This window comes from Anguilla rostrata, chromosome 11, assembly GCF_018555375.3.
Source record: "Anguilla rostrata isolate EN2019 chromosome 11, ASM1855537v3, whole genome shotgun sequence".
Classification (NCBI taxonomy): Eukaryota; Metazoa; Chordata; class Actinopteri; order Anguilliformes; family Anguillidae; genus Anguilla; species Anguilla rostrata.
This window is the reverse complement of record NC_057943.1, coordinates 39,774,535-39,796,396: the sequence shown is the minus strand read 5'-3', so window position 1 is coordinate 39,796,396 and position 21,862 is coordinate 39,774,535. Positions and strand designations below refer to the sequence as shown.

The 21,862-nt window shown below is 44.6% G+C and overlaps 2 protein-coding genes across 4 annotated transcripts in view; both read left to right on the top strand.

Annotated features, from left to right (window-relative positions):
- Positions 1 to 21,862, top strand: part of LOC135234926 (polymeric immunoglobulin receptor-like) — a 109,536-nt gene that overhangs the window by 60,127 nt on the left and 27,547 nt on the right. Inside the window, exons 5-7 of one of the 2 annotated variants that reach the window (XM_064300044.1) lie at positions 2,453 to 2,525; positions 3,043 to 3,153; positions 3,884 to 5,056. In XM_064300044.1, the coding sequence (XP_064156114.1) occupies positions 2,453 to 2,525; positions 3,043 to 3,153; positions 3,884 to 4,130 (431 nt within the window). In that variant the 3' untranslated portion in view covers positions 4,131 to 5,056. Of the gene's footprint in view, positions 1 to 2,452; positions 2,526 to 3,042; positions 3,154 to 3,883; positions 5,057 to 21,862 lie in introns of those variants that run through there. The other variant, XM_064300042.1, reaches the window with a different exon arrangement.
- Positions 13,738 to 21,862, top strand: part of LOC135234929 (matrix metalloproteinase-9-like) — a 44,784-nt gene continuing 36,659 nt past the window's right edge. Inside the window, exons 1-6 of one of the 2 annotated variants that reach the window (XM_064300066.1) lie at positions 13,744 to 13,984; positions 14,070 to 14,381; positions 18,558 to 18,750; positions 19,377 to 19,510; positions 20,189 to 20,339; positions 21,520 to 21,623. In XM_064300066.1, coding sequence (XP_064156136.1) covers positions 14,273 to 14,381; positions 18,558 to 18,750; positions 19,377 to 19,510; positions 20,189 to 20,339; positions 21,520 to 21,623 — 691 coding nt within the window. In that variant the 5' untranslated portion in view covers positions 13,744 to 13,984; positions 14,070 to 14,272. Of the gene's footprint in view, positions 13,985 to 14,069; positions 14,382 to 18,557; positions 18,751 to 19,376; positions 19,511 to 20,188; positions 20,340 to 21,519; positions 21,624 to 21,862 lie in introns of both variants that reach the window. The other variant, XM_064300067.1, reaches the window with a different exon arrangement.

The window sequence follows — 21,862 nt, the reverse complement described above, 5'->3', positions numbered from 1 at the left end:
TAATTAGAGTCTGTCCATCAATATTTTGGAAAATATATACAGCAAAAAAAATGGTGTATGCTGTATTATACATACACAGTCGCTAAATGTTGCATATGAGCAGGTCAAGGCTGTAGTTAAAAGAGTTAACATGGTGAATAAAAGCACCAGACTCCCAAGATTCTTGTGCTCACACCCTTGCCACAGTTGCATTTCCTTCCCTTTACTCGGTTAATTACAGCACAGACCCAGCTAAGAACAGGAAGGACACAGACCGTTTGTGTTCCTCTCAGATACACACTCCAAAACAGAAGCGTCGCCTTCAGATCCAGCAGCAATGAGGCTGGCTTTGGTCCTCTCCTTCCTCTCAGGTAAACAAACACATCTCTGTTTTACTCTCATTCTGATTGGCTGATGCAATCCATTATTATAAAACAGGAGCGTGGTGGACTGAATAGTGTTAGTTTCCATTGTACCAGGGTTTTAATCAACCGCTGAGATTTATCCACGCAATGAATGCTGAGCAGAAATGTGGAAACTTAAAGAAAACGTGGTTAACCTCATATGGGTTATGTATATGACTGTCTATGGTATATCTATGGTAAGCTCTTATACACGTGTTTATATAAACTGTAAATGTTCTGTAATAGCTGTGTTAAGCAATGTGCTGGATATAAGCTGAAATATGCTATTACTGGGTTGGGCATAATTCATGGAGAACACATTCATAACATGTAAATTAATGTTGTTATAGCATATGTGCATAGTGTCTAATGTGAAATGTTTTTCTGTGCCATTGTATTTAGGAGCCTTACTATAGTGATAAAATGGCTACACTACACTTAAGCATTATCATAAAACATTTCTTCTGTGCTTTTTTAGGAGCCTACTCTGCTGTTGTCTGGGGTCCAGGGGAGGTGAGGGTCTTGGTGGGTGACAGCGTGACTGTCCCCTGTAGATATACAGATCATGATAAGAATGAGAAATACTGGTGCAAAGAAAAAATACTGCATTGTAGCGATTTAGTGAAGACTGATGGCACTACCAAAGACGAAAGAATGTCGATTAGAGATAATAAAACAGAGAGAGTGTTCTCTGTAACTATGAAGGATCTGAGAGAGGAGGACGATGGATGGTATCAGTGTGGAATATCAATACCAAGATGGTTCGATGAAATGAGTCCATCAGTGTACATCACTGTCAAAAAAGGTATTTTTCATGAATCCCTGTCATAGTGCTAATTATGACAGGAAATTACTTTTGAGTTGTTCATATTGTCAAGAAATCCAAAGCAAAATATCATTAGCAAATAGAGATAAATGAGAAAATATGTATATGGATATGAATCAGATAGCAACTCCATTACTGAGGAATATGTTTCAGGTGATGGGCACAGCACAGTAAACTGTGTTAAATTGACTCTGGCAGAGTACATACGGTCCCTGTTGGACTCATTATGTGCTCTATTAGAGTATAATTAACACTGGACATTTTACTGTGTGGGACTGGTTTACAACATGAGGGAAAAGACAGCCGTTCTAAAGAAGCATTTCAGACTGTAGCAAACGGAGCTAATTTATTCACGCTATGGTAATCAAGTGTTTTTCTTTTCACACATTTTTTAAATTCCTCTAGCTGCGACCATACCCAATCTCTGGGGCCCGGTGAATGTAATTGGGCAAGCATCCAGCAGTGAAACAATCAGATGTCAGTATTCTGCAGATTACACCGATAGTGTTAAATACTGGTGTAAAAAAGCTAGTGAGGACGGATGCAGCCCTGTGGTGAACACTGAAAATAAAGAGAGAAAAAATAGAACACAGATCAGAGATGACCGTTCCAACAGACAGTTCCTGATCACCACCAGTAACCTCACAGCACAGGACACTGGTGTGTACTATTGTGGAGTGAAGGGACATTCCTCCCTCAGTGACAATCGGGTTCCGGTGCACCTGAATGTTGAAGCAGGTAAGGGTGCTCACACTGCATCATGGGTACCTGGAAGGATGCTTTAAGTCAAATCTGTTGAAATATATGACTTAGGTGTATTAACTGTCTTAACTACTACTTGTATTTTTTCCATAGACTGCGTTGTTGCCGTTCTCGTTGTTAGTGTTAATCAGTTTAACCTTCGGGGTCCAAGTTGAACTATGCGGTTGTTCCCTGCACTTGGATCGGTACTTCTCTCTAGGGGTTTCGTCATACTTGTTCCTGGTTATGGTTATACACTTTGTTGTTTGTCGCTCTGGATAAGAGCGTCTGCCAAATGCCTGTAATGTAATGTAATGTAATATATCTAATTTCATGTATTACTGATTATGATACTTTAAGAACCACAAATCTTGAAGTTCACTTTTTTGCAAATCATTGAAACTTTTTCATGCATGTCATTTTGTTTAAAAAATATATATAGACCATTCTGAAATGTCAACCACATCCAAGACTCTAGTAGAATCAATTCCTGCATCCACAGTAGGAAAACCAGAAAAGGGGAATTGGAGGTCAACAGAAAAACAAGAAGGACCAGCAATAGCAAAGAATCCTCCGTAAGTAAACCATAATCACAAAACAAAAAATGCAATAATAAGTTGAGCGTTAAACAATGCAGATTATTTTAAAAGGTTACTACAGGAAAATGATACTGTCATGACCAGGGTGACACAATAAAAATAACATCAGATTATACATCAACGTCAGCAACAAATTCTCAAAATAATTCAACAAATGTTTTCTTACAAATCTGTGATAAATTTAAACATCAACGTAACCAACAGCACAGAAGGATGACCCCAAACAAAGCCCTCTCCATTTATGACTGCTGCACATGAACATGCTGACATGACAGAGCGTGTCTCTGTCAGAGAGTCTGTCTCTCCTGAGGAAAAGTGCCTCACTCTTATTGGTTGCCTGGTATTTCCTCCCTGATAGGACGACTTCATCCCCGCTGCCCACTCTCGCCATTTCCGCCAGAGTTCTTCTGTGTGGCTACTGTTTGCATCCATCTATCCATCATCCATCTATCCTTTCATCCATCCATTATCTAACCTGCTTATTCCTGGTCAGGGTCACAGGGGGGCCGAAGCCTGTCCCAGAATGCACTGGGCCCGGGGCAGGAATGCACCCTGGACAGGACACCAATCCATCGCTGGCCTGTTTTTGCATCCAAGGTCAAACGTAAGTCGATAATTGTCTGAGAGCAGTTGTCTATTTTTTAAGCATGAAAACTCATGACTACTTCCTCTTTTTGGTGGTAGAATTATTCTCCATGGCTTCATTGCAGGGGAGTTTAGACTAAAGAAGCATGAAGTTATGGCTCGTTGTTTGCAGGAGACCTTTCTCTACTGTTTGGAGGAGTCTCTTCTTCAGACTGCTTCTTGGACGGATGATGTATTGGGAAAACCAAGTCACTCAATGTATAAATGTTGTTTCCTTCGACACCATACTAGTGTGAACAGCTTGCATGTTAAAATGATGGTTTGGAGTGACATAAAGAAAAGGATAAAGTGAAGTCACGTCCCATGAAGTCTCCTTTTTTAAATAAGTAGATAAATCTAAATGCTATAAAAGTACTGCACATGTATCATTTATTTATTTAACTGATAAGAGACAAACATCTTGAGCAACAGACTTTTCAAAGAGGCAGTGGTTTACTGGATAGTGGATAAACCATTTCTCTTTCTGAAAATAAAAACAGCAACACAGCAACTGTCATGTGGGCCACTTCCTATAAAGCCTCAAACTCTTAAAACCCAGTTAATATGCTCACAGCAGTCATATGAAAGTTTACAAAGGCTTTAGGAATGCAAATAATGTTACCATAATTTCCTTGTTACCATGTATGTGTGTGTCTTGTCTGCATCTGTGTGTGTGTGAATGCGTGCATGTATGCATGTGTGTGTACAAGCGTGTATGTGTGTGTGTACGTGTGTGTACATGTGCATATGTGTGTATGTGTGTGTGTAAATGTTCATGTGTCTGTGTGTGTGTGCATGTGTGCTTGTGTGTATGTGTTTATGTGTGTGTGTGTGTGTATTCATGTGCGTGTGTGTGTATGTGTTTGTGTGTACATGTGTCTGTGTGTGTGTGTGTGTGTGTGTATGTGCATGCGTGTGCATGTGTGTATGTGTGCGTGTGTGCATGTGTGTGTGTGAGTTTGTGTGTGTGTGTATGTGTGGGTGTGTGTGTGCGTGTGTGTGTGTGTGTGTGAACTGGACTTGTGGAGGTCCACAATTTTTTCTTGGCTGAGTTTCTTGGATTTTCTCATGGTAACAAGGGCGAAAAGGCAGTGGCTCTAAAGGTAGGCCCTAAAATACAGCCACAGGTGCCAATTAACTCCTAATTATTACAAATGACCAATCAGAAGCTTCTAAAAAGTCATTATATCAATTTCTGGAATCTTCCAGACTGTTTAAAGAGACAGTCAACTTGGTGTATGTAAACTTTTGACCCACTGAAATTCTGATATAGTGAATTAAAGCTGTCTAAAATCGATTGTTTTAAAATGACTTCTGATGTGAACAAAGTAGATGCCCTAATTGATTTGCCAAAAGAAATGTATGTTAAGATGAAATGTGTGGAGACTGAATATCTTTAGCCCAGGTTTATGCAAACTTTTGGCCTCAACTGTAGCTTGTGTGGTAACTTGATTGTTTGGAGGGACACAATTTTACTGGACATCCCATGATGTCTCCTTCTTAGGGAGGTATATCTAAATGTTTTAAAACTACGCATTTGCAATTTCTTCATTTATATTGGCTACGCATTTGCAGATACTGTCCTGAGCCAAACCTAGTGAACAACAGACTTTTCAAAGAGGAAGTGGTTAACCATAACTTGACTGATTTCTCTTCTTCAGAATAAAAACAGCAACTGGCATGTCGGCCTGTTTCTGTAAAGACCCAAGCTCTGAAAATCTTCACAGGCCCTTATAATGGTACAGAATGAGAGTGGATATACTGTATATACCACAGACTCACCACATATTCAACTCTGTTCCTCCTCCCTTCAGTTTTCTTAACCAAAGTAAGTTAAGAAACCTCTTTGGTGACAGGAGTTTCAAGGACTATTTTTCAGCACAGTAAGGCTCGATTTTCAACAAAAAAAACAAACAAAAAAAAAACTCTTTAATCAATTTAAAGAGATTTTCACTGGGATTTTGTTTTCACACATCGAAAAAGTTGCTCCTTTTTGTGTGCGGTTATGTGATTAGTCTCTGCCAAAGTCCAGCTCTCCTTAGTTACTGTTGCTAAATAATTCCGTCAAGTTTTCGCTTTAGAAGGCAAGCTTCCATAGAAAACTCACTGAGAGGACCCGTCAGTTATATTCACTTGTATTATGTATGGAGTTTATCCAATTGAACACAGACTACCCCCATGTTAATCAAGTGGCTTCCAGATGCATTACAGTGCACTGCACTTAATTCATTTCAAGGTAGTCATGAAAAAACAGCTTTATTTTCCTGAGTAGCCGGATGGAGGCCACAATTACCATATTCAGCCAATGCTTACTGTACTTACTGTGTTCGACCAGTTGACTCTGCATGCCCATAACTACCTACAGTAAATGCTTCCAGGTAATGAAATCAAATAAGTTATCCTGTCATCTTTATTTCCTTCTCTCTGTGCTCCCACCTCAGTAGACATCAGAGTTCTGTAGGCTACTGTTCTCCCAATGTCACAATAAGTAGGCTAGCCTCATTTTAATGGTGCTTTGTAGTCAAGGTTGCCAGGTGCCGCCTTCATTCTCCTATCATTGAGTCAAAATCTAGTATTTGAAACTATTTTCACAGATACGTATCTGGCAACAATATGTAGTTGATGTTAACATTTATATATTGTGGCAAATGAGTGCCACCCCTCCTAACCCAAACACACTCACGGGAGACACTGTTTTCAGTTCGTAGCACTTGCGTGCTATTTTATTTAAGCCCGTGGCTTTTTCTTGGTTACAATAAATCACAGCGCTTTTTCTCGCCGTCTTCTCGCCGGCGCTTCTCTCCCTCCCTCCGGCTTCCGGTCGTGCTTTTAAAAACCCCAGGCTCACTGTTGAAAGCAATCAGAGGCAATCAGCGCAATTAAACAATTAACAATTATCGGCGCTGATTACCTCCAGCTGACAGTTGTGACGAAGGGTCCGAGAGCCGCTCCTCTCACTCTCTCTCTCTCTGCAGCCGACGCTCAAACCACGCCCACTCCACCACATACCCCCACCGCCCGACTTAGGCCGGGAGCCATCCGGCCGATGACCAACCCCCCCCCCCCCCCCCCCCCCTCTATGGATCACCTTGAAGTTAAAAGGCTGCAAAGCCAGATACCACCGAGTGATCCGGGCGTTGTTATCCTTCATTCGGTGGAGCCATTGGAGGTGGGCATGGTCCGAACAGAGGGTGAATGGGCGACCCAGAAGGTAATACCGGAGGGCTCCGACCGCCCACCGAATGGCGAGGCACTCTTTTTCCACCGTGCTGTACTTCGCCTCCCGTTGTGATAGTTTTCGGCTAATGTACAGCACGGGGCGGTCGACTCCCTCCACCTGCTGGGTCAAAACCGCCCCCAGCCCTCTGTCCGACGCGTCGGTCTGCAAAACAAAAGGGAGAGAGAAGTTAGGTGTGAACAAGAGCGGCTCCCCACAGAGAGCTTCTTTTACCCTCTCAAACGCCCGCTGGCACGGCTCCGTCCACTGGACCGGATCTGAGGCACCTTTTCGGGTTAGTCAGTTAGGGGCTGGTTAGCTCCGAAAACGCCGGATGAACATTCTGTAATAGCCGGCCAGCCCCAAGAACCTCCTTACCTCTTTTTTTGACTTGGGTCGGGGACAGGCTGCAATCGCAGCGGTTTTGTCCACTAGAGGCCGCACCTGTCCACTTCCCAAGTGGTACCCCAAATACCGTACCTCCGCTCGGCCAATAGCACACTTCTTTGGGTTAGCCGTGAGCCCTGCCTGCCTTAATGACTCGAGCACTGCCCCCACATGCTGCAAATGCTGCTCCCAGCTGTTGCTATGGATGATGACATCATCCAGATAGGCAGCAGCATAACCAGCATGCGGACGCAATACCCGATCCATTAGGCGCTGGAAGGTGGCAGGGGCCCCGAATAACCCAAACGGAAGTGTCCTGAATTGGTACAAACCATCCGGAGCGGAGAAAGCCGTTTTTTCCTTAGATTTGGCAGATAAGGGAATCTGCCAGTAACCCTTGGTTAAATCCAGCGTCGAAAAAAATCGAGCCGTGCCAAGCCGATCCAAGAGCTCGTCGACCCGAGGCATTGGATAAGCATCAAACCGTGACACTACATTTACCTTTCTATAATCCACACAGAAGCGAATAGACCCATCAGGCTTACCTACCAGCACGATGGAGCTACTCCAGGGACTGTGGGATTCCTCTATTACCCCCAGCTCTAGCATTGCCTTTATCTCTGCCTGAACCAATTTCTTTTGTGTTCCGGCAATCTATAGGGCCGCACCGTCACCCCCGGGAAGTCTCTATATGGTGGTGTATGAGGTGCGTGCGTCCTGGTATGGGAGAAAACACATCAGCAAAACGCTTTTGCAACAAGGCAAGGTCTGTTCTCTGATTCGGTGAGAGATGGTCATCTGAAAGGTTGAGATCTGATTGGATGAATTTGGTACCTCCGGACCCAGCTCATCTCTCTCCTTATCCACCGTAACCAGAGAGACAGCCACTACCTCCTTCCACGCTTTCAGGAGATTGAGGTGATAAATCTGTTTTGCCCCCTCTCTATCAGTACGCTCTACCTCATAGTCAACCTCCCCCACTCGCCGTGTGACTGCAATGGGCCCTTGCCACTTGGCGAGTAATTTAGAACTAGAGGTAGGGAGTAACACAAGAACTTTATCTCCCGGTGAAAATTGCCGTAGTTTAGCTCCTCTGTTATAGTGCTGTTGCTGACGTGCCTGCGCCTCGAGCAAATTCTCCGTGACAACTTACCCAGTGTATGGAGTTTTGCTCGCAGGTCCAGCACGTATTGTAATTCATTTTTACTAGGACTCGGACCCTCCTCCCAGTTTTCTTTAACTAGGTCCAATATCCCCCGGGGTTTCCTACCGAACAGTAGTTCAAAGGGAGAAAATCCCGTGGAGGCCTGGGGAACCTCCCGCACTGCAAACACCAGAGGAGATAACCACTTATCCCAATTACGGCTATCCTCATGAACGAACTTCCGGATCATAGACTTCAACGTTCTATTAAAACGCTCAACCAGCCCATCCGTTTGGGGATGGTACACGCTAGTTCTAATAGAACGAATGCCCAATAACCCGTACAGTTCGCGTAGTGTGCGTGACATAAACTGGGTGCCCTGGTCAGTCAGAATCTCTTTCGGGATTCCGACTCAGGAGATTATTTGAAACAATGCCTGCGCAACACTTTTTGCCGAAATGCTGCGCAAAGAAACTGCTTCGGGATACCTTGTCGCATAATCCACCAGAACTAACACGAACGGTATCCCTGCGTGCTCCGATCAAACGGCCCGATGAGGTCCATCCCCACTCTCTCAAAAGGGACCTCCATTAGCGGAAGGGGGCGCAACGGCGCTTTTGGTATAGCCGGGGAATTTACTAGTTGGCATTCAGGGCACGACGCACACCACCGACGCACGTCGGCCCAAATGCCCGGCCAATAGAAGCGGGCCATTATCCGGTTCAGTGTTTTCTCATACCCTAAATGACCAGCCATGGGGTTAAAATGAGCCGTCTGAAAAATCATTTCCCGAGAGCTTTTAGGCACCAGCAATTGGGTGATTTCCTCGTTAGTCTGAGTGTCACGACACACTCTGTATAACCTATCCCGAATTATTACAAAATACGGGTGAGTGAGTGTTGCATCAGGGCGCACCTGTTGACCATCAATGGACATCACGCGGTCAAAGGAAAAGCGTAGGGTGTCATCACGAGACTGCTCGAGTGGGAAATCCTCCATGGGGCGAAACACCGGTACCTGCGGAGTCTCCCCGGAGGCTCCACTGATGCCGGCTCCCCTCTGCCGCGTCGGACGACCCCGCGTCACCGCTGACAGCAGCCACACACATCACACAGCCCTACCCGTCGTGAACGCACCCCCCCTACCTTACCAGCTGCCTGGCGAAACCCGGCCAATCAGTGCCTAAAATCAGAGGGTGCGAGAGGCGGGAGCTAACCGCAGCCTTTATTTTATGCTTTTTCCCTTGACACCGAATTTCCACTGAGACAATAGGATACTCGTGTAGATCCCCATGCACACACCTTATAGATACCCTTGATGCTTCTAACAACGCCTCGGGTCGAACCAGGCTTTGTCGAATCATGGTCTGCACAGCCCCTGAGTCCAACAGCGCCTGGTGTTCACTCCCTTGAATCCTTACCGGAATACAGTACACTCCGTCTGGATCGGGAGCGGAGGTGGGCGGGCCGACAACACGAACCACCTGCCCCACCTCCATGAGCGGGCACTCTCGGCGCAGGTGACCCGGTTGTCCGCACCGCCAATACCCCGGTCCGGGCGTCTGAGGAGCTCTCTGTGGTTCGAACCCCGCCGCCACTGAGCCTGGGGCTGGGGAAACAGGAAAAAAGGGTTGTTACGGGAAAAGGAGGGGGTTTGGGCACGGGGAAGGGAGGAAGGAAGGGGGGAGGAAGGGAACGAGGAGGGGCTCTCCGGCGCGGAGCCGTGTCTGCCCGTCCTTGCTGCTGCTGCTGCTGCTGCTGGTGCTGGTGCTGTGACTGGCCGCGGGGTAGAGCGCCAGGTGGTCCTCCGCCAGGGTGACGGCGGCCGCCAACCCGGTCGGTCGATGGCACCTCACCCAGTTCGCTGTCTCCCCGGGAGGCTATCGATAAACCGTTCAAGTGTCACCAGCTCTACCACTCCGTCGGCTGACCGGAGTTCCGGTCGGAGCCACCGTCGGGCCATATCCAGCAGTCTCTGGGCGTAGGCGAATGGCCGGTCCTCTCCTGCCAGAGCCGTCTGTCGGAACCGCCGCCGGTGCTCTTCCGGGCTGTACCCCAGGCGGTCCAGGACCGCCTTCTTTAGGTTTAGGTAGACAGCCCGCGCGGTGGGGGGTAAGCTGTGCGCCGCCTGTTGGGCTTCCCCAGTCAAGAGGGGCAGGAGGCGGACGACCCACTCCTCCTCCGGCCATTGACTCGCCTTCGCTGCCACTTCAAACCCCTCCAGGAATGCCTCAGCATCGTCCTCCGGGGTCATCTTAGGCAAGTGAAGAGCTACGGGGGTTTGTTCTGTCGCTCGCGGGAGCTAGTTTCTCCCGCAGCAGCCAGCTGCAGTAGAGCCTGCGTCTGCAGGGATGTCTGTGCTCGCAGAGCCTCAAGTTGCTCGGCGTGCATCACCGCCTGCCTTTCTTGCATTGCTGCCATCCCCTCCAGCATCCTCGCAAGCGCTACCACTGGCTGTGCCGGTTCCCCCTGCTCCTGGCTGTGTTCCATTTTTTCTCCTTTGTGCAGTGTGTTTAATTCGAGTCTCCCTCGCACGGGCCACCACTGTGGCAAATGAGTGCCACCCTCCTAACCCAAACACACTCACGGGAGACACTGTTTTCAGTTCGTAGCACTTGCGTGCTATTTTATTTAAGCCCGTGGCTTTTTCTTGGTTACAATAAATCACAGCGCTTTTTCTCGCCGTCATAGCTATTTGTACAGAAACAGTATTTGTGGAATTAAGGGGTACCACTGCTGGTTGGTGTGTACAAACCTGCTGTCACATGACTCTGACTCCCATTTCATTTCAGGTAAAATAAGACCAGCTGTGGAAGACAAAAATGAAAAAGTACTTTGGTCTTTGAATGAGAGTGGTCTTTGGAATTCACAAGTGATGCTTCATCCCCTTTAAAATGTTCATGAATTGTTCATAGGAAATAAAATGTGTGTTATCTTTTCTACTTGCTTTACATTCATTAGCGAGAGTTGTGGTTATGTAGCTTTTTGAAGTCTATATACATTCATAGCCATGACATAAGGAGCCCATAGCTATGATGGTAAAGTTCATAAAGGCTTTATGAACCTACAGTAAAGTGTTGCATTATTTCCTCCCCATTGTAGCCCCCAGGAGTCGCTGAGGTGACCTGTGCTGAAGTTCTGACCAATGACAGGACACAGGAGCTGAGTGACGTGGTTTAGTCCAATGTGAATCCACACCAGTGCTCACAGAGCCCTCCCCCACGGGACCGAGTTGTGTACTCTACTGCTAACTAATGAAAGGCCCACGTTTAGACGTTTTAGACAACGCTGCCAGACAGCCACTCCACACTCACCAGAATTGCCTCATGCTGAGATTTTATTTTGTTTCTTATTCAAACCTGGGTCAAATTTAATATGGCGACCTGCTAACATTCGAAAACAGTTGTTCAGTTGTTCCCTGAGAATTTTTACCAAAATGTGTCCCTCATCAAAACGTGTAATTACATAAGCCTTATAATTATATGAAAATGTCATTGAATGGAAATTCGAATTATATGAAAATAAGATTCATTTTCATCTGAATGTTTTGCAAGAAAAGATGTTGCTTTTTAAATTGTCAATGGTCTGTAGGAGTTTCACTGCTGGCTAAAGGATTAAAGTATTTGACCCTGGTGTGCTTGCTGTGACATTACTGCATTATAAAAGTCTACAGCCCTTTCTGTGTAAAAACAGTTTGAGCAGTGTAATACCATTTCAGCTTTGCATGCAAACCAATTGCTGCAACATTGGTACATGGAAAGGGTATGACACCTGTGTTCCATCCATCCATCCATCCATCCATCATCTAGATCCTCAGGGTCGCGGGGGATGCTGGAGCCTTTTCCAGGATGCATTGGGCGAGATGCAGGAATACACCCTGGACAGTTTGCCAGTCCACTGCTGGGCAACCTGTATACCAGTTTAATGGAATTCAGAAATAAGGGTGTGGAGGGCTGGTGTGGTTAGGGCGCTATATGCAGGCGGAGAGGGAGCGGTTTAGGTGGTTCAGCAACCACGGCTGTTTGCAATTATGACTGATTGGAAAATGTTTATATGTTCTGCCTGCAGTGAGACCGGGGCACTGAATGAGAGACGCACGCGGGGGCGACGTGCTGTGTGATCCCCTTCCTTACTGTGTGTGTGTGTGTGTGTGTGTGTGTGTGTACGTCCATGTAACCAGCACACAATAAAACCTGTGTGCGTCCCAGAACTGAGGATTGTGTGGTTTGTGGAGAGAAGGACTACAGATTGTGTTACAAAGGGGTATCCTAGTAGATTGTTAGTTTGCACGTTTTTCGTTGTTACTTGGTTTTGAATACAGCCATTTAACAGGAGTTCTTCATATTTGGAGAAAGCTGGTTTGGCACATTGACAAAACGGGTGTAAATTAGAATATAAAACCCCCTCAGAGGTGGGCTGCTTTTAACTGACAGAACATTACAGTCGCATGAAGGATTGTAAATAACCATTTCCTCAATGTCCAAATTCCTTTTTTTTTTTAAACACAGAAATAACAGGCTTTTTATTTATGAATGCAAGTTCAACAATACGACAACAACATTTCTTCAAGTGTATAACTGATGTATGCTACTAGTCTAACTGATGTATCTGCGCTACTAGTACAGACTGATTGTGATTGTGATCTGTGGTGGATAAACAGAAAAGGGGCCGGACATTTTGTCTTTCAGCATGCCTCCTCAGTGAAGTCACACATGAAATGCACTCAAAATGGAATACACGCATTTACTGCGCATTTCATCATAAAGCAGCATGGTGCGCATGAAAGCATGTTCCTCCCTACAAACACCTTGTGGGAAGAAGGCATGCTGTCAAAACACATTTGACAACATCAAAATACTTCATACTACAAACATAGATATAACATAGAATACTATTTTCTGGCATCATTAAAAATGTTCAGGAGCTTATTAGTACTCACTGTATGTCTGCAGCATGCATAAACTGTGCAAGAGGATGCAGTGACTGCTGAGCATCAGATCTCATAATATTTTTTTTGTTGGGGGCAGTGTGTATGCAGGTTCCGTTTCTGCCAGTTAGGCCCTGAGTCAATTAGTTCCTCATCATGATAAACCAACTCTGGTACATACCAACATAAAGTCCACATACCACAGTACATCATATGGGGACACACAATCATGGACAAAATCATTCATGAGCTTGTCCAGATATGTAGCTGAAATGTCAGACCACATGAATGGTGAACCTGTGCAGCATTATGATATAAAATACTGCTTTCATGTTTCATGTTGTTTTCATGTAATCACCATGCTGTCCACTAGCTCCTCTACTGGGAAATCTGCTGAATGGGAATGAAAGTTACAAAATGGAAAGTAAACTGTTAATGAACTGTTTAAAAAATTATGTTGTGTAAATTAATATCTGTACAGCTTAGCAGAATTTATGTTAACTAGTGTTTAATGCGCAAACGTGAAATCTACAAATAATTAAACTTAAAAATGCAAATAAATACATTTTGATTCATTGATGGTCAAGTTAGGTCATGCTTTGTAGTCTGGAGACGGAAGAAAAAATGAATGAGGAACATTTTTTATACTTTTAAGAAAAGAAATAGCCATCTTTTACTTTTGCTCTCAGTGTTCTGAGGTGCTCTGGTTTGAGCAGAACGATCGGCTTCCTGTCGACTTTTGACATCGTATCTAGGGTATCAGATACTATATTTTACATACTTTAACCTTTTAGACAGATGAGTAACTTGTAGACTTTCTTCTTTCACGCGGCTGTTTTTTGATAAAAATTCTCGGGTATGAAAGGTGTTTTCAATTTCACAGTCATAGTCCAGCCGTTTAAATTTTGAGCATTAAGACAACTTCTTGGTGAACAGCAAGAGGAAATATCATCACATGATCAGTTAAAAATAGTAAATAATAATAAAGCTTTATAAAATTGGGGAAATGCGACACAGGAATCTAATTGAGGAAGTCCACTGTTGTGCCTGTACAGTGTTGTGACACAGAGTACTGAGGAGCAGCCTGTAGTCTTCTCACTATGGACCCCGCAATCTTTATTCTGCTTCTCATTTTAGGTAATTTAACGACTAATTTCACAAATGCCTGGAGCGACGGAACAGAAAGTAAAACATTAATCTCCCATGTGCCTTTTTCCCACAGGTTGTCACTTATCAAGGGGACAGGACAGAGTAGACGCATCAGGAACGGTTTTGCTGTGATTGCCTTTTGATCCGTATTTCAATTATTATGAAAAGTTCTGCTGCAAATTTTACCAAGGTGTTTGCCTTCCTTTTGTGGACAACAGAGGATATGCCGATGACATCTATAAGGGAAGAATATCTCTAATTGAATACAGCGGATGTATGGATGTGACATTCTGGAATTTACAAAAGTCAGACGGTGGACTGTACCGATGTGCCATAACTGATTCACCCTATCACGTTTACAAGGACTTCATAGTTGTAATACCAGGTAAGGCCCGTATCGCTGAACAGCCTATGCTGATTATCTCAATGCCCATTCAAAGTGCTGTTGTCTCAGAAAAGTTTGTTACAGGAGCCAATCACTGCATTTCCGCTGATTCGGTTTCCTGGGTCTTTCATTATTATGAGAGTTATCTACTGAAAAAATACTACTCGGGATTCATGTCCAAAATTGACAGGGTACATAAAATATATCTTAAAAAAAGTTTGAAAATTTATATATTTTCTCTTCAAATGTTTGAGAAAACATAATGTCAACCTTACCCTGCATTGCTTCAGTATACATCCAGCTGAATGTAAAAAAAAAAGGTTGTGTAAGTCGCTCTGGATACGAGCTTCTGCTAAATGCCTGTAAAGTAATGTAATGTAATTAGCAGTGGTAGAAGAAGGACAGTCCAGATAAAGAAAAGCTGTTTGCTGTTTTTGATTGAAATAAATCAATAGGGCTTGCTTTGAGTTTATTGTTTGTTGCTTTGAATATAATAAACAAATTATGTTGGCAATAAGGTGTATGTATGAACTCTTCCTTTTTCCCAAATAGTTTAGTTTCAGATACCAGGTGTCCACACTTTCAGCAGTCAGAAACCCATCGATTTCACTGTATCATTCTGCAGTAGGCCTATATTCATTTAAAAATGTAAGGTCTTCCTAAATTTTACTCTTGAACATTGAATTTGAAATGACGCAATGAATATTAAGTTAAAGTGCAGACTCAACTTTAATATGAGGGTATTTGCATCCATATTGGGTGCTCCCTGTTTGAATTACAGCCCGTTTTATCCATAGTTCCCCCCATTTAGATGGCCGAAAGAAATTGGACAGTTGACTGCTCAGCTGTTTCTTAGCCAGTTGTGTTCTGTTGCATCATAAGTTAACACAAGCTACAAAATCTAAGAAAAGGTCTAGAGTTGATTCTAGGTGTGGCATCTGTATTTGGAGTCTGTTGGTGTTGTCTCTCAACATGAGCACTAAGGAAGTGTCAATACCAGTGTAGTCACCTTTAGGCTGAAAAATCTAAATGAATCAACCAAAGATATCTCCAAAACAGTGGATGTGTCAAAAACATCTTTTCAACTGTCAAACAGATCAAGAACACTCTTACACTACCATAAAGAGAAGACTACACTTGCATAACCTCACCCCAAGTGTTCACCCCAAGATGAAAAGCATCAGTAAGCCTCAAGAACAGAACAGAGCTTAGAGTTTGCATTAAAAGTACTTAATATTTATAGATGAGATGAGTACTAACCTGTATGAAAATAAAAGAAAAGGAAGGAAGAGACCCAAAGCATCCCACCTCATCTGTGAAACATGGTGGAGGTAGTGTTATGGCTTGGGCATGTGTGGCTGCTAGTGGAACTGACTCACTTGTATTTACTGATGTGACTTCTGAAGTGCGCATAAACATCTTATCTGCCCAGGTCCAGCCGAATGCCACAAAATTAATTGGATGCCACTTCACCTTGCAGTCAATGAGCCCAAAACCACTGCTAAAGCAACCAAGGAGTTTTTCAGGGCCGAAGAGTAGAATGTTTTTGACTGGCTAAGTCAATCAACCACCCTGAATCCAACTGAACATGTGTTTCACGTGCTGAAGACAAGACTGAAGGCAAAAATCCCCAAAAACAAACCGGAACTGAAGGTGGCTGCACTACAGGCCTGGCAGAGCATCACCAGGGAAGATACCCAGCATCTGGTGATGTCTATGGCATGCACAACCCCTAAAATGGGGGGACTACTCATAAAAATGCTGTAATTCCTACGCAGAGCACCCATTAAGTTACGGGGAGCAGTACAGGTGGACCCAAACGCAAGACGCAGACACAGATAATGCAGAGAAAAACCAGATGTGATTTATTTCCAGGTACAGTGAACCAGAGGGACAAGGCAGGTGTGGTTTGAATGATGAACAGGGCTGGGCAGCGGCAGGGAGCAGGCGCAGGGCTGGGCAGCGGCAGGGAGCAGGCGCAGGGCTGGGCAGCGGCAGGGAGCAGGCGCAGGGCTGGGCAGCGGCAGGGAGCAGGCGCAGGGCTGAACCGGACAGGAAGGCCGGCGGAAAGTGAGCTGGAACCGGCAAACAGGAGACAAGACAGGATGAAAGACAAGACAGAACGACCATGGAGACTGGACACACTAGACCTACAAGACAGATACAATTAACAAGGTACTGGACAGACACGGGACAGGGAAGCAGGTAGGCGATCCGAACTAGAGAAGGAATAAAACATGAACGGAAAAAAAGTAGTTTTAGCTAATCACTAAAACTGGAGCCGATGCAACGTATCAGAAGATCTGGAGAAATCTGGCAAGGAGGTGCTGGAAAACCGAGAATATATGCTGCGAACAATCAGCGAATGCTCTGGCAAAGGGTGCGGAATGCAGAGAGCAGGTGAGGGAAATCAGCTGCTAACGAGGGTGGTGGAGCTGACGGCGAGGACCCGCCTGCACTGCAGGGAGAGAACAGAGAACAAAGATCTTACGAACAAAGACAAGATACACGAGGCTAGCAGAAAACATGAGAAACAAGAGGGCTATGACACATTATGGATGTAAATGCCTTCAAATTAGAGATGACGGTCTGCACATTAACCTCATATTCACTGATTAATTTCCAATTCAATGTGGTGGAGTACAGAGCCAAAACAACAGAAATATCGCATCACTCTCCAAATACTTATGGACTGCACTGTAGCATATGATGATTAAAAGCCCTGAAATGTGAATGTGGTGTGGGGATGGCTGGTTTAAGCAGCCACACCTGCCCTGGGTCAAGCTAATTAGACCTGGCTAGTTAGATAATTGGTTATGAATTAGATAATTGGCCAGGCTAATTGGGCCCGGGAACAGGGGTGGCTGCACCTGTGCATAGTGAGGTAATGAGTGCGCACAGGTTAAATCTGCCATCCCCACCCACACAAGGGAAGCCTCTCTGTCATGACAGTGTTTTACATCTGCTCAGTTGGCTATAACATCTTGCTGACCCTTGTAAATAAATGTGGACTGTTGGAACATCTTCTCCCTGGGTCTCTGTGCTGGAGGGCCCCTTGGAAAGCCACTTCAGTGGCCTGTGGCAGGCTTGTTTGCCACAGTGAATATGGGATATTAGTTATTCATGGCCAGCATTTTGCTTTTTCACCTTTGTCTCCACCATTTGAAATGGGCAATCATATTTTGACCAGCGCTCATTGCTGATACTGCGGCTGTCGATTCTCATACATCTCACTGCATACTTGTATGCACTCGATTACTGTATAATGTTGAGTGCTGACAAGTATGCACTCCCCTCCAAAGCATGCAGTGCCTTATCACAGCACAGTTCACAAGTCGGGCTCACACAGACAGTGGGACACCGAGGGGAAACGGGCAGGCTTGCAGGTGCCTGATCCCTCCCTTTCCGGGGTGACACTACACCCAGTTATTATGTCTCCCTGAGGAGCTTTACAGAGAAGCAAGGCAAGAGACAAAGCAAAAAGAGCAAGCAGAGCAGACACCAGACCTGAACCCCCAAATAGCTGTACATGAGGTAGAAAACTCCCAATGGGGAGAAAACCCTCAAAAGGTGACGAGAATAAACTCCCCAATGGGAAGAAATCTCGAGAGTAACCCGGCTATAGAGGGGGAGCCTATACTCCACTGGCCAGTCTGGTGTAAAGTAGCAGTAGAATGGAATGTAGCAGAAATGCTACAAGAACTGTTAGATTTTGTCAGGACAGAGATATCTGAGATTAAAGTTGCAAACCCAACGTTGCAGTTTTTTAAATTTATTTACCTTTGTGCATCTCCAGCACATGTGGTCTACACAGTCAGGTGTGCAAACCATCATTCTTATAATACAACACTTCAAAACGTGTAATAAACATTTGCATCGAAGCTGGAGATTGCATGTATTTTTCATTTTCCCTCATTACATAACAAAGAAATATGAATATTTCATTTGCAATTTCAAAATTGCTGCGATTTTAACTTTGCAGAGTAGGTTTTTCAAATGTTTTTTTTTTCAAGAACTCCATTGCTTTCAATTACCAGTAATGATTGTTACATCAACATTAGAATGTTCAGTTATGATCATTCTAATCACATATATGTGATCTTACACCTTATAGGGTTAAAGCACATGCAGCGATGGTCCAAACTGTATCTGAAATTCCCCCACTCTCACTTACAGGACCAAAACCTGGCCCTGACCCAGTTCCTCCTACCCGTGCTGCAACTGACCCCACCCCCACCGAGAAGACCACTCCCCAGACCACAACCACTACTACACCCACTCCTGTGGACCCCTCTCTGGATGCTTGTCGTGTGGACAAATTTGACACCATCACTCTGATCCAGCAGGAGCTGCACTTGTTCAAGGACGGGTAAGCTAGCAGCGGGAAAGGAGAACTGAAAGGGCTCTGCATAGTACCAACACACTTGACTGATCTGTACCCAACGAATTGGAGTCTGCCATTTCACAATTTGGCATGGGAAGGTCTTCAAAAGGCCATTGGTATAACTAAAGAAGACCGTTGCAGGTGGAATTATTGTTTTAAGTTTGTCATAAGTCACTGTTAGTGAGCATTTGCCACCATGTACACAGATATCCCTCTTAACCAGTCTAGTTTATAGACCCTGAGCCTCTGAAATTGCTTTAAAATGTCAAAGCTTGACAACCTGCAGCAGAGATTTTAGAATTAGAACTTCTGGGCCAATGTTTCCTAGACTGGCCCAAAAGCTCTAATAGCAGAAACTGTTTTTAGCCTCTTGTTCAACACCTATAATGTCCCCTATGATCCAAATCTAAAATAGTCTGAAATCTGTTCTGGTCTGGAGTCCAGGGGTGAAGCACTGTGTGTGAACTAAGGTGTTAAATGGCTCTTGGAAAAACTCTTGATTGAGAGGTTGATTGATTGAATTATTAGAGAAGAAGATGGATGATGGGTGTTTCCCAGCGCTGGTGATGGTAATCTTCTCTAACATTGGGCTGTCGCCTCGTCCTGTGCAGCCAGTACTGGAAGGTGTCGCAGAAGAAAGGGATCAAGGGTCCTTACCGCACCTCCGAGACTTGGCCTGCCCTCCCCTCCATCATCGACTCTGCCTTCGAGGATCTGCTCACTAAGAAACTCTACTTCTTCTCAGGTACGAATGTCTCCACGGCTGCTGTGTTTCAGAACATTTAATTCTGACTGAAGTTGTCATCAGCTGAGGGGATTATTTTCTTCTTGTACATCACATGAGCAAGATGTAATAGTCAAAAACATAATGCCAACCGGACCTGGTTCAATTACTTTTTTTGAAATACTTTAATAGCCCTTTAGACACCAGTTAAACTCCAGCAGATTGTGAACAGTTTATACAGGAACATCTATTTTCACCAACATTCAGAAACAAAATCTTTTCATATTGCTTAATGTTTTAATTAATTGCACGTTTCACTGAGAATTCTCATGGATCTGCAGGAGTGTTTTCAAATTTTACCAGCATGTAAAGAGTTATAAAAAATCATATTGGACACAGGTCTGCTAAGGACACAGTGCAACAGCACACCCTTCACACAGACATGGGGTGATTGTGTTGGGTAACTCTTTACAATAAGGTCTCATGAATTGGCATTAACTAACGTAGCTGTTAACATGAATTCATGATGTACAAATACATTACCAAAGCAGTGCAGAATACATTTTCAGCAGTTTGTACTCTTTGTACAACTGCGTTAGTTAATGCCAGTGTGAGCTTACTGTAACGTGTTACTGAGCGCTATCCTGGGGAGAGTGCCTGCTTGTGTGCGGTTTAGGCTGACTCTGCTGCCCCCTGCAGGGCGCCAGGTGAGGGTGTACACTGGGAGCAGCATGCTGGAGCCCCACAGCCTGGAGAAGCTGGGCCTGCCTGGCAGCCTGGAGCGTGTGGAGGGAGCCCTGGAGAGGGGCAAGGGCAAGGCCCTGCTCTTCAGCGGGGAGAAATACTGGAGGTGAGGAGCCACAGAGCAGCAGCACTGCTAAGCCTTACTACTGACCAGACCTGGGTCAAATAGGTTTTTATTTTGGATTCAAATACTTTTCTATACTTTACTTATCTTGTCTGGTGCATTGGAACCAATTAAATACTCTCAAAAAGTGCAAACCCCACCTTCAGGTCATATTGGTAGACTCAATTACCCAAGGCATGATCAGTAGAGCACAGAAAAGTATTTGAATCAAAAACAAATACGTATTTGACCCAGGTCTGCTACTGACACAGTCTGAGTGCAGCATTACCTGGACACTGCTAAAGTATACTACTGACACAGTCTGAGTGCACCGTTCTGTGGATGCTGTGCTGCTAAGGTTTACAACCGACACAGTCTGAGTGCTGCGTTCTCTGGGCACTGTGGTGCTAAGGTTTACTACTGACACAGTCTGAGTGCAGCGTTCTCTGGGCACTGTGCTGCTAAGGTTTACTACTGACACAGTCTGAGTGCAGCATTCTCTGGGCACTGTGGTGCTAAGGTTTACTACTGACACAGTCTGAGTGCTGCGTTCTCTTTGCACTGCTAAAGTTTACTACTGACACAGTCTGAGTGCTGCGTACTCTGGCACGCAAGGTTTACTAACTGACACAGTCTGAGTGCAGTGTTCTCTGGGAACTGTGGTGCTAAGGTTTACTACTGACACAGTCTGAGTGCTGCGTTCTCTAAATGTTGATGTGGAGTGGGATCCAGTGAAGTGTGTGGGTCCCTTTCTAGCCTCATTAAAATCAGTTAGCCTACACTCCTTTCCACAGCAGCACACATTGTTGAGTTTCACAGTGAGCAGTGGCAAGGCTCAATCCGCGTGACTTTGGAACAGAAGAATGGCGTCTTTACACAGGGTCTCCACAGGGAAAGCTTGTGTAAAATCCTTTGATAGTGTATGATTACACACAGAGGAACCGTTATCAGCTCCCGGTGTGCTGGGTGGTCTGGGACTGCATACAGTTGGATGGATTGAATGAAAGTCCCATTTTAGACAAACTAAATCAATCAACCAAAAAAAATAAAAAATCTTTAATTAACTAACCAAAATAATGACGAGAGCTGGAACAGACAGAGCTTTTGTGTAATACTGCAGGACCTGTATGTGTCTTATCTCTGCAACCTGTTCTCAATCGTTGTCACGCACTGCCATCTACAGGCTGGACGTAAAAACCCAGACCATCGACGAGGGCTACCCACGCGATGTAGACCAGGACTTTGGAGATGTACCCATCGATGCTCACGATGTCTTCCTGTACAAAGGTGAGTATTCAAGTCCACAATTGAATTATAGGAGCAGAAAACTATTCACCATCACCTACGCTGTGGTAAAATTCCAGCAGAATACTGGTGATAATCATAAACATCTGTTTTCACCAATATTCAGAAACAAAAATCTTCTATTGCATATGGCTCAGTTAGTAACATTTTATGTTTAAAATTCTGAGGGATCTGCAGAAATATTTACCTATTTAATGCCATTTGCAGAGTTAAGTTTCAAG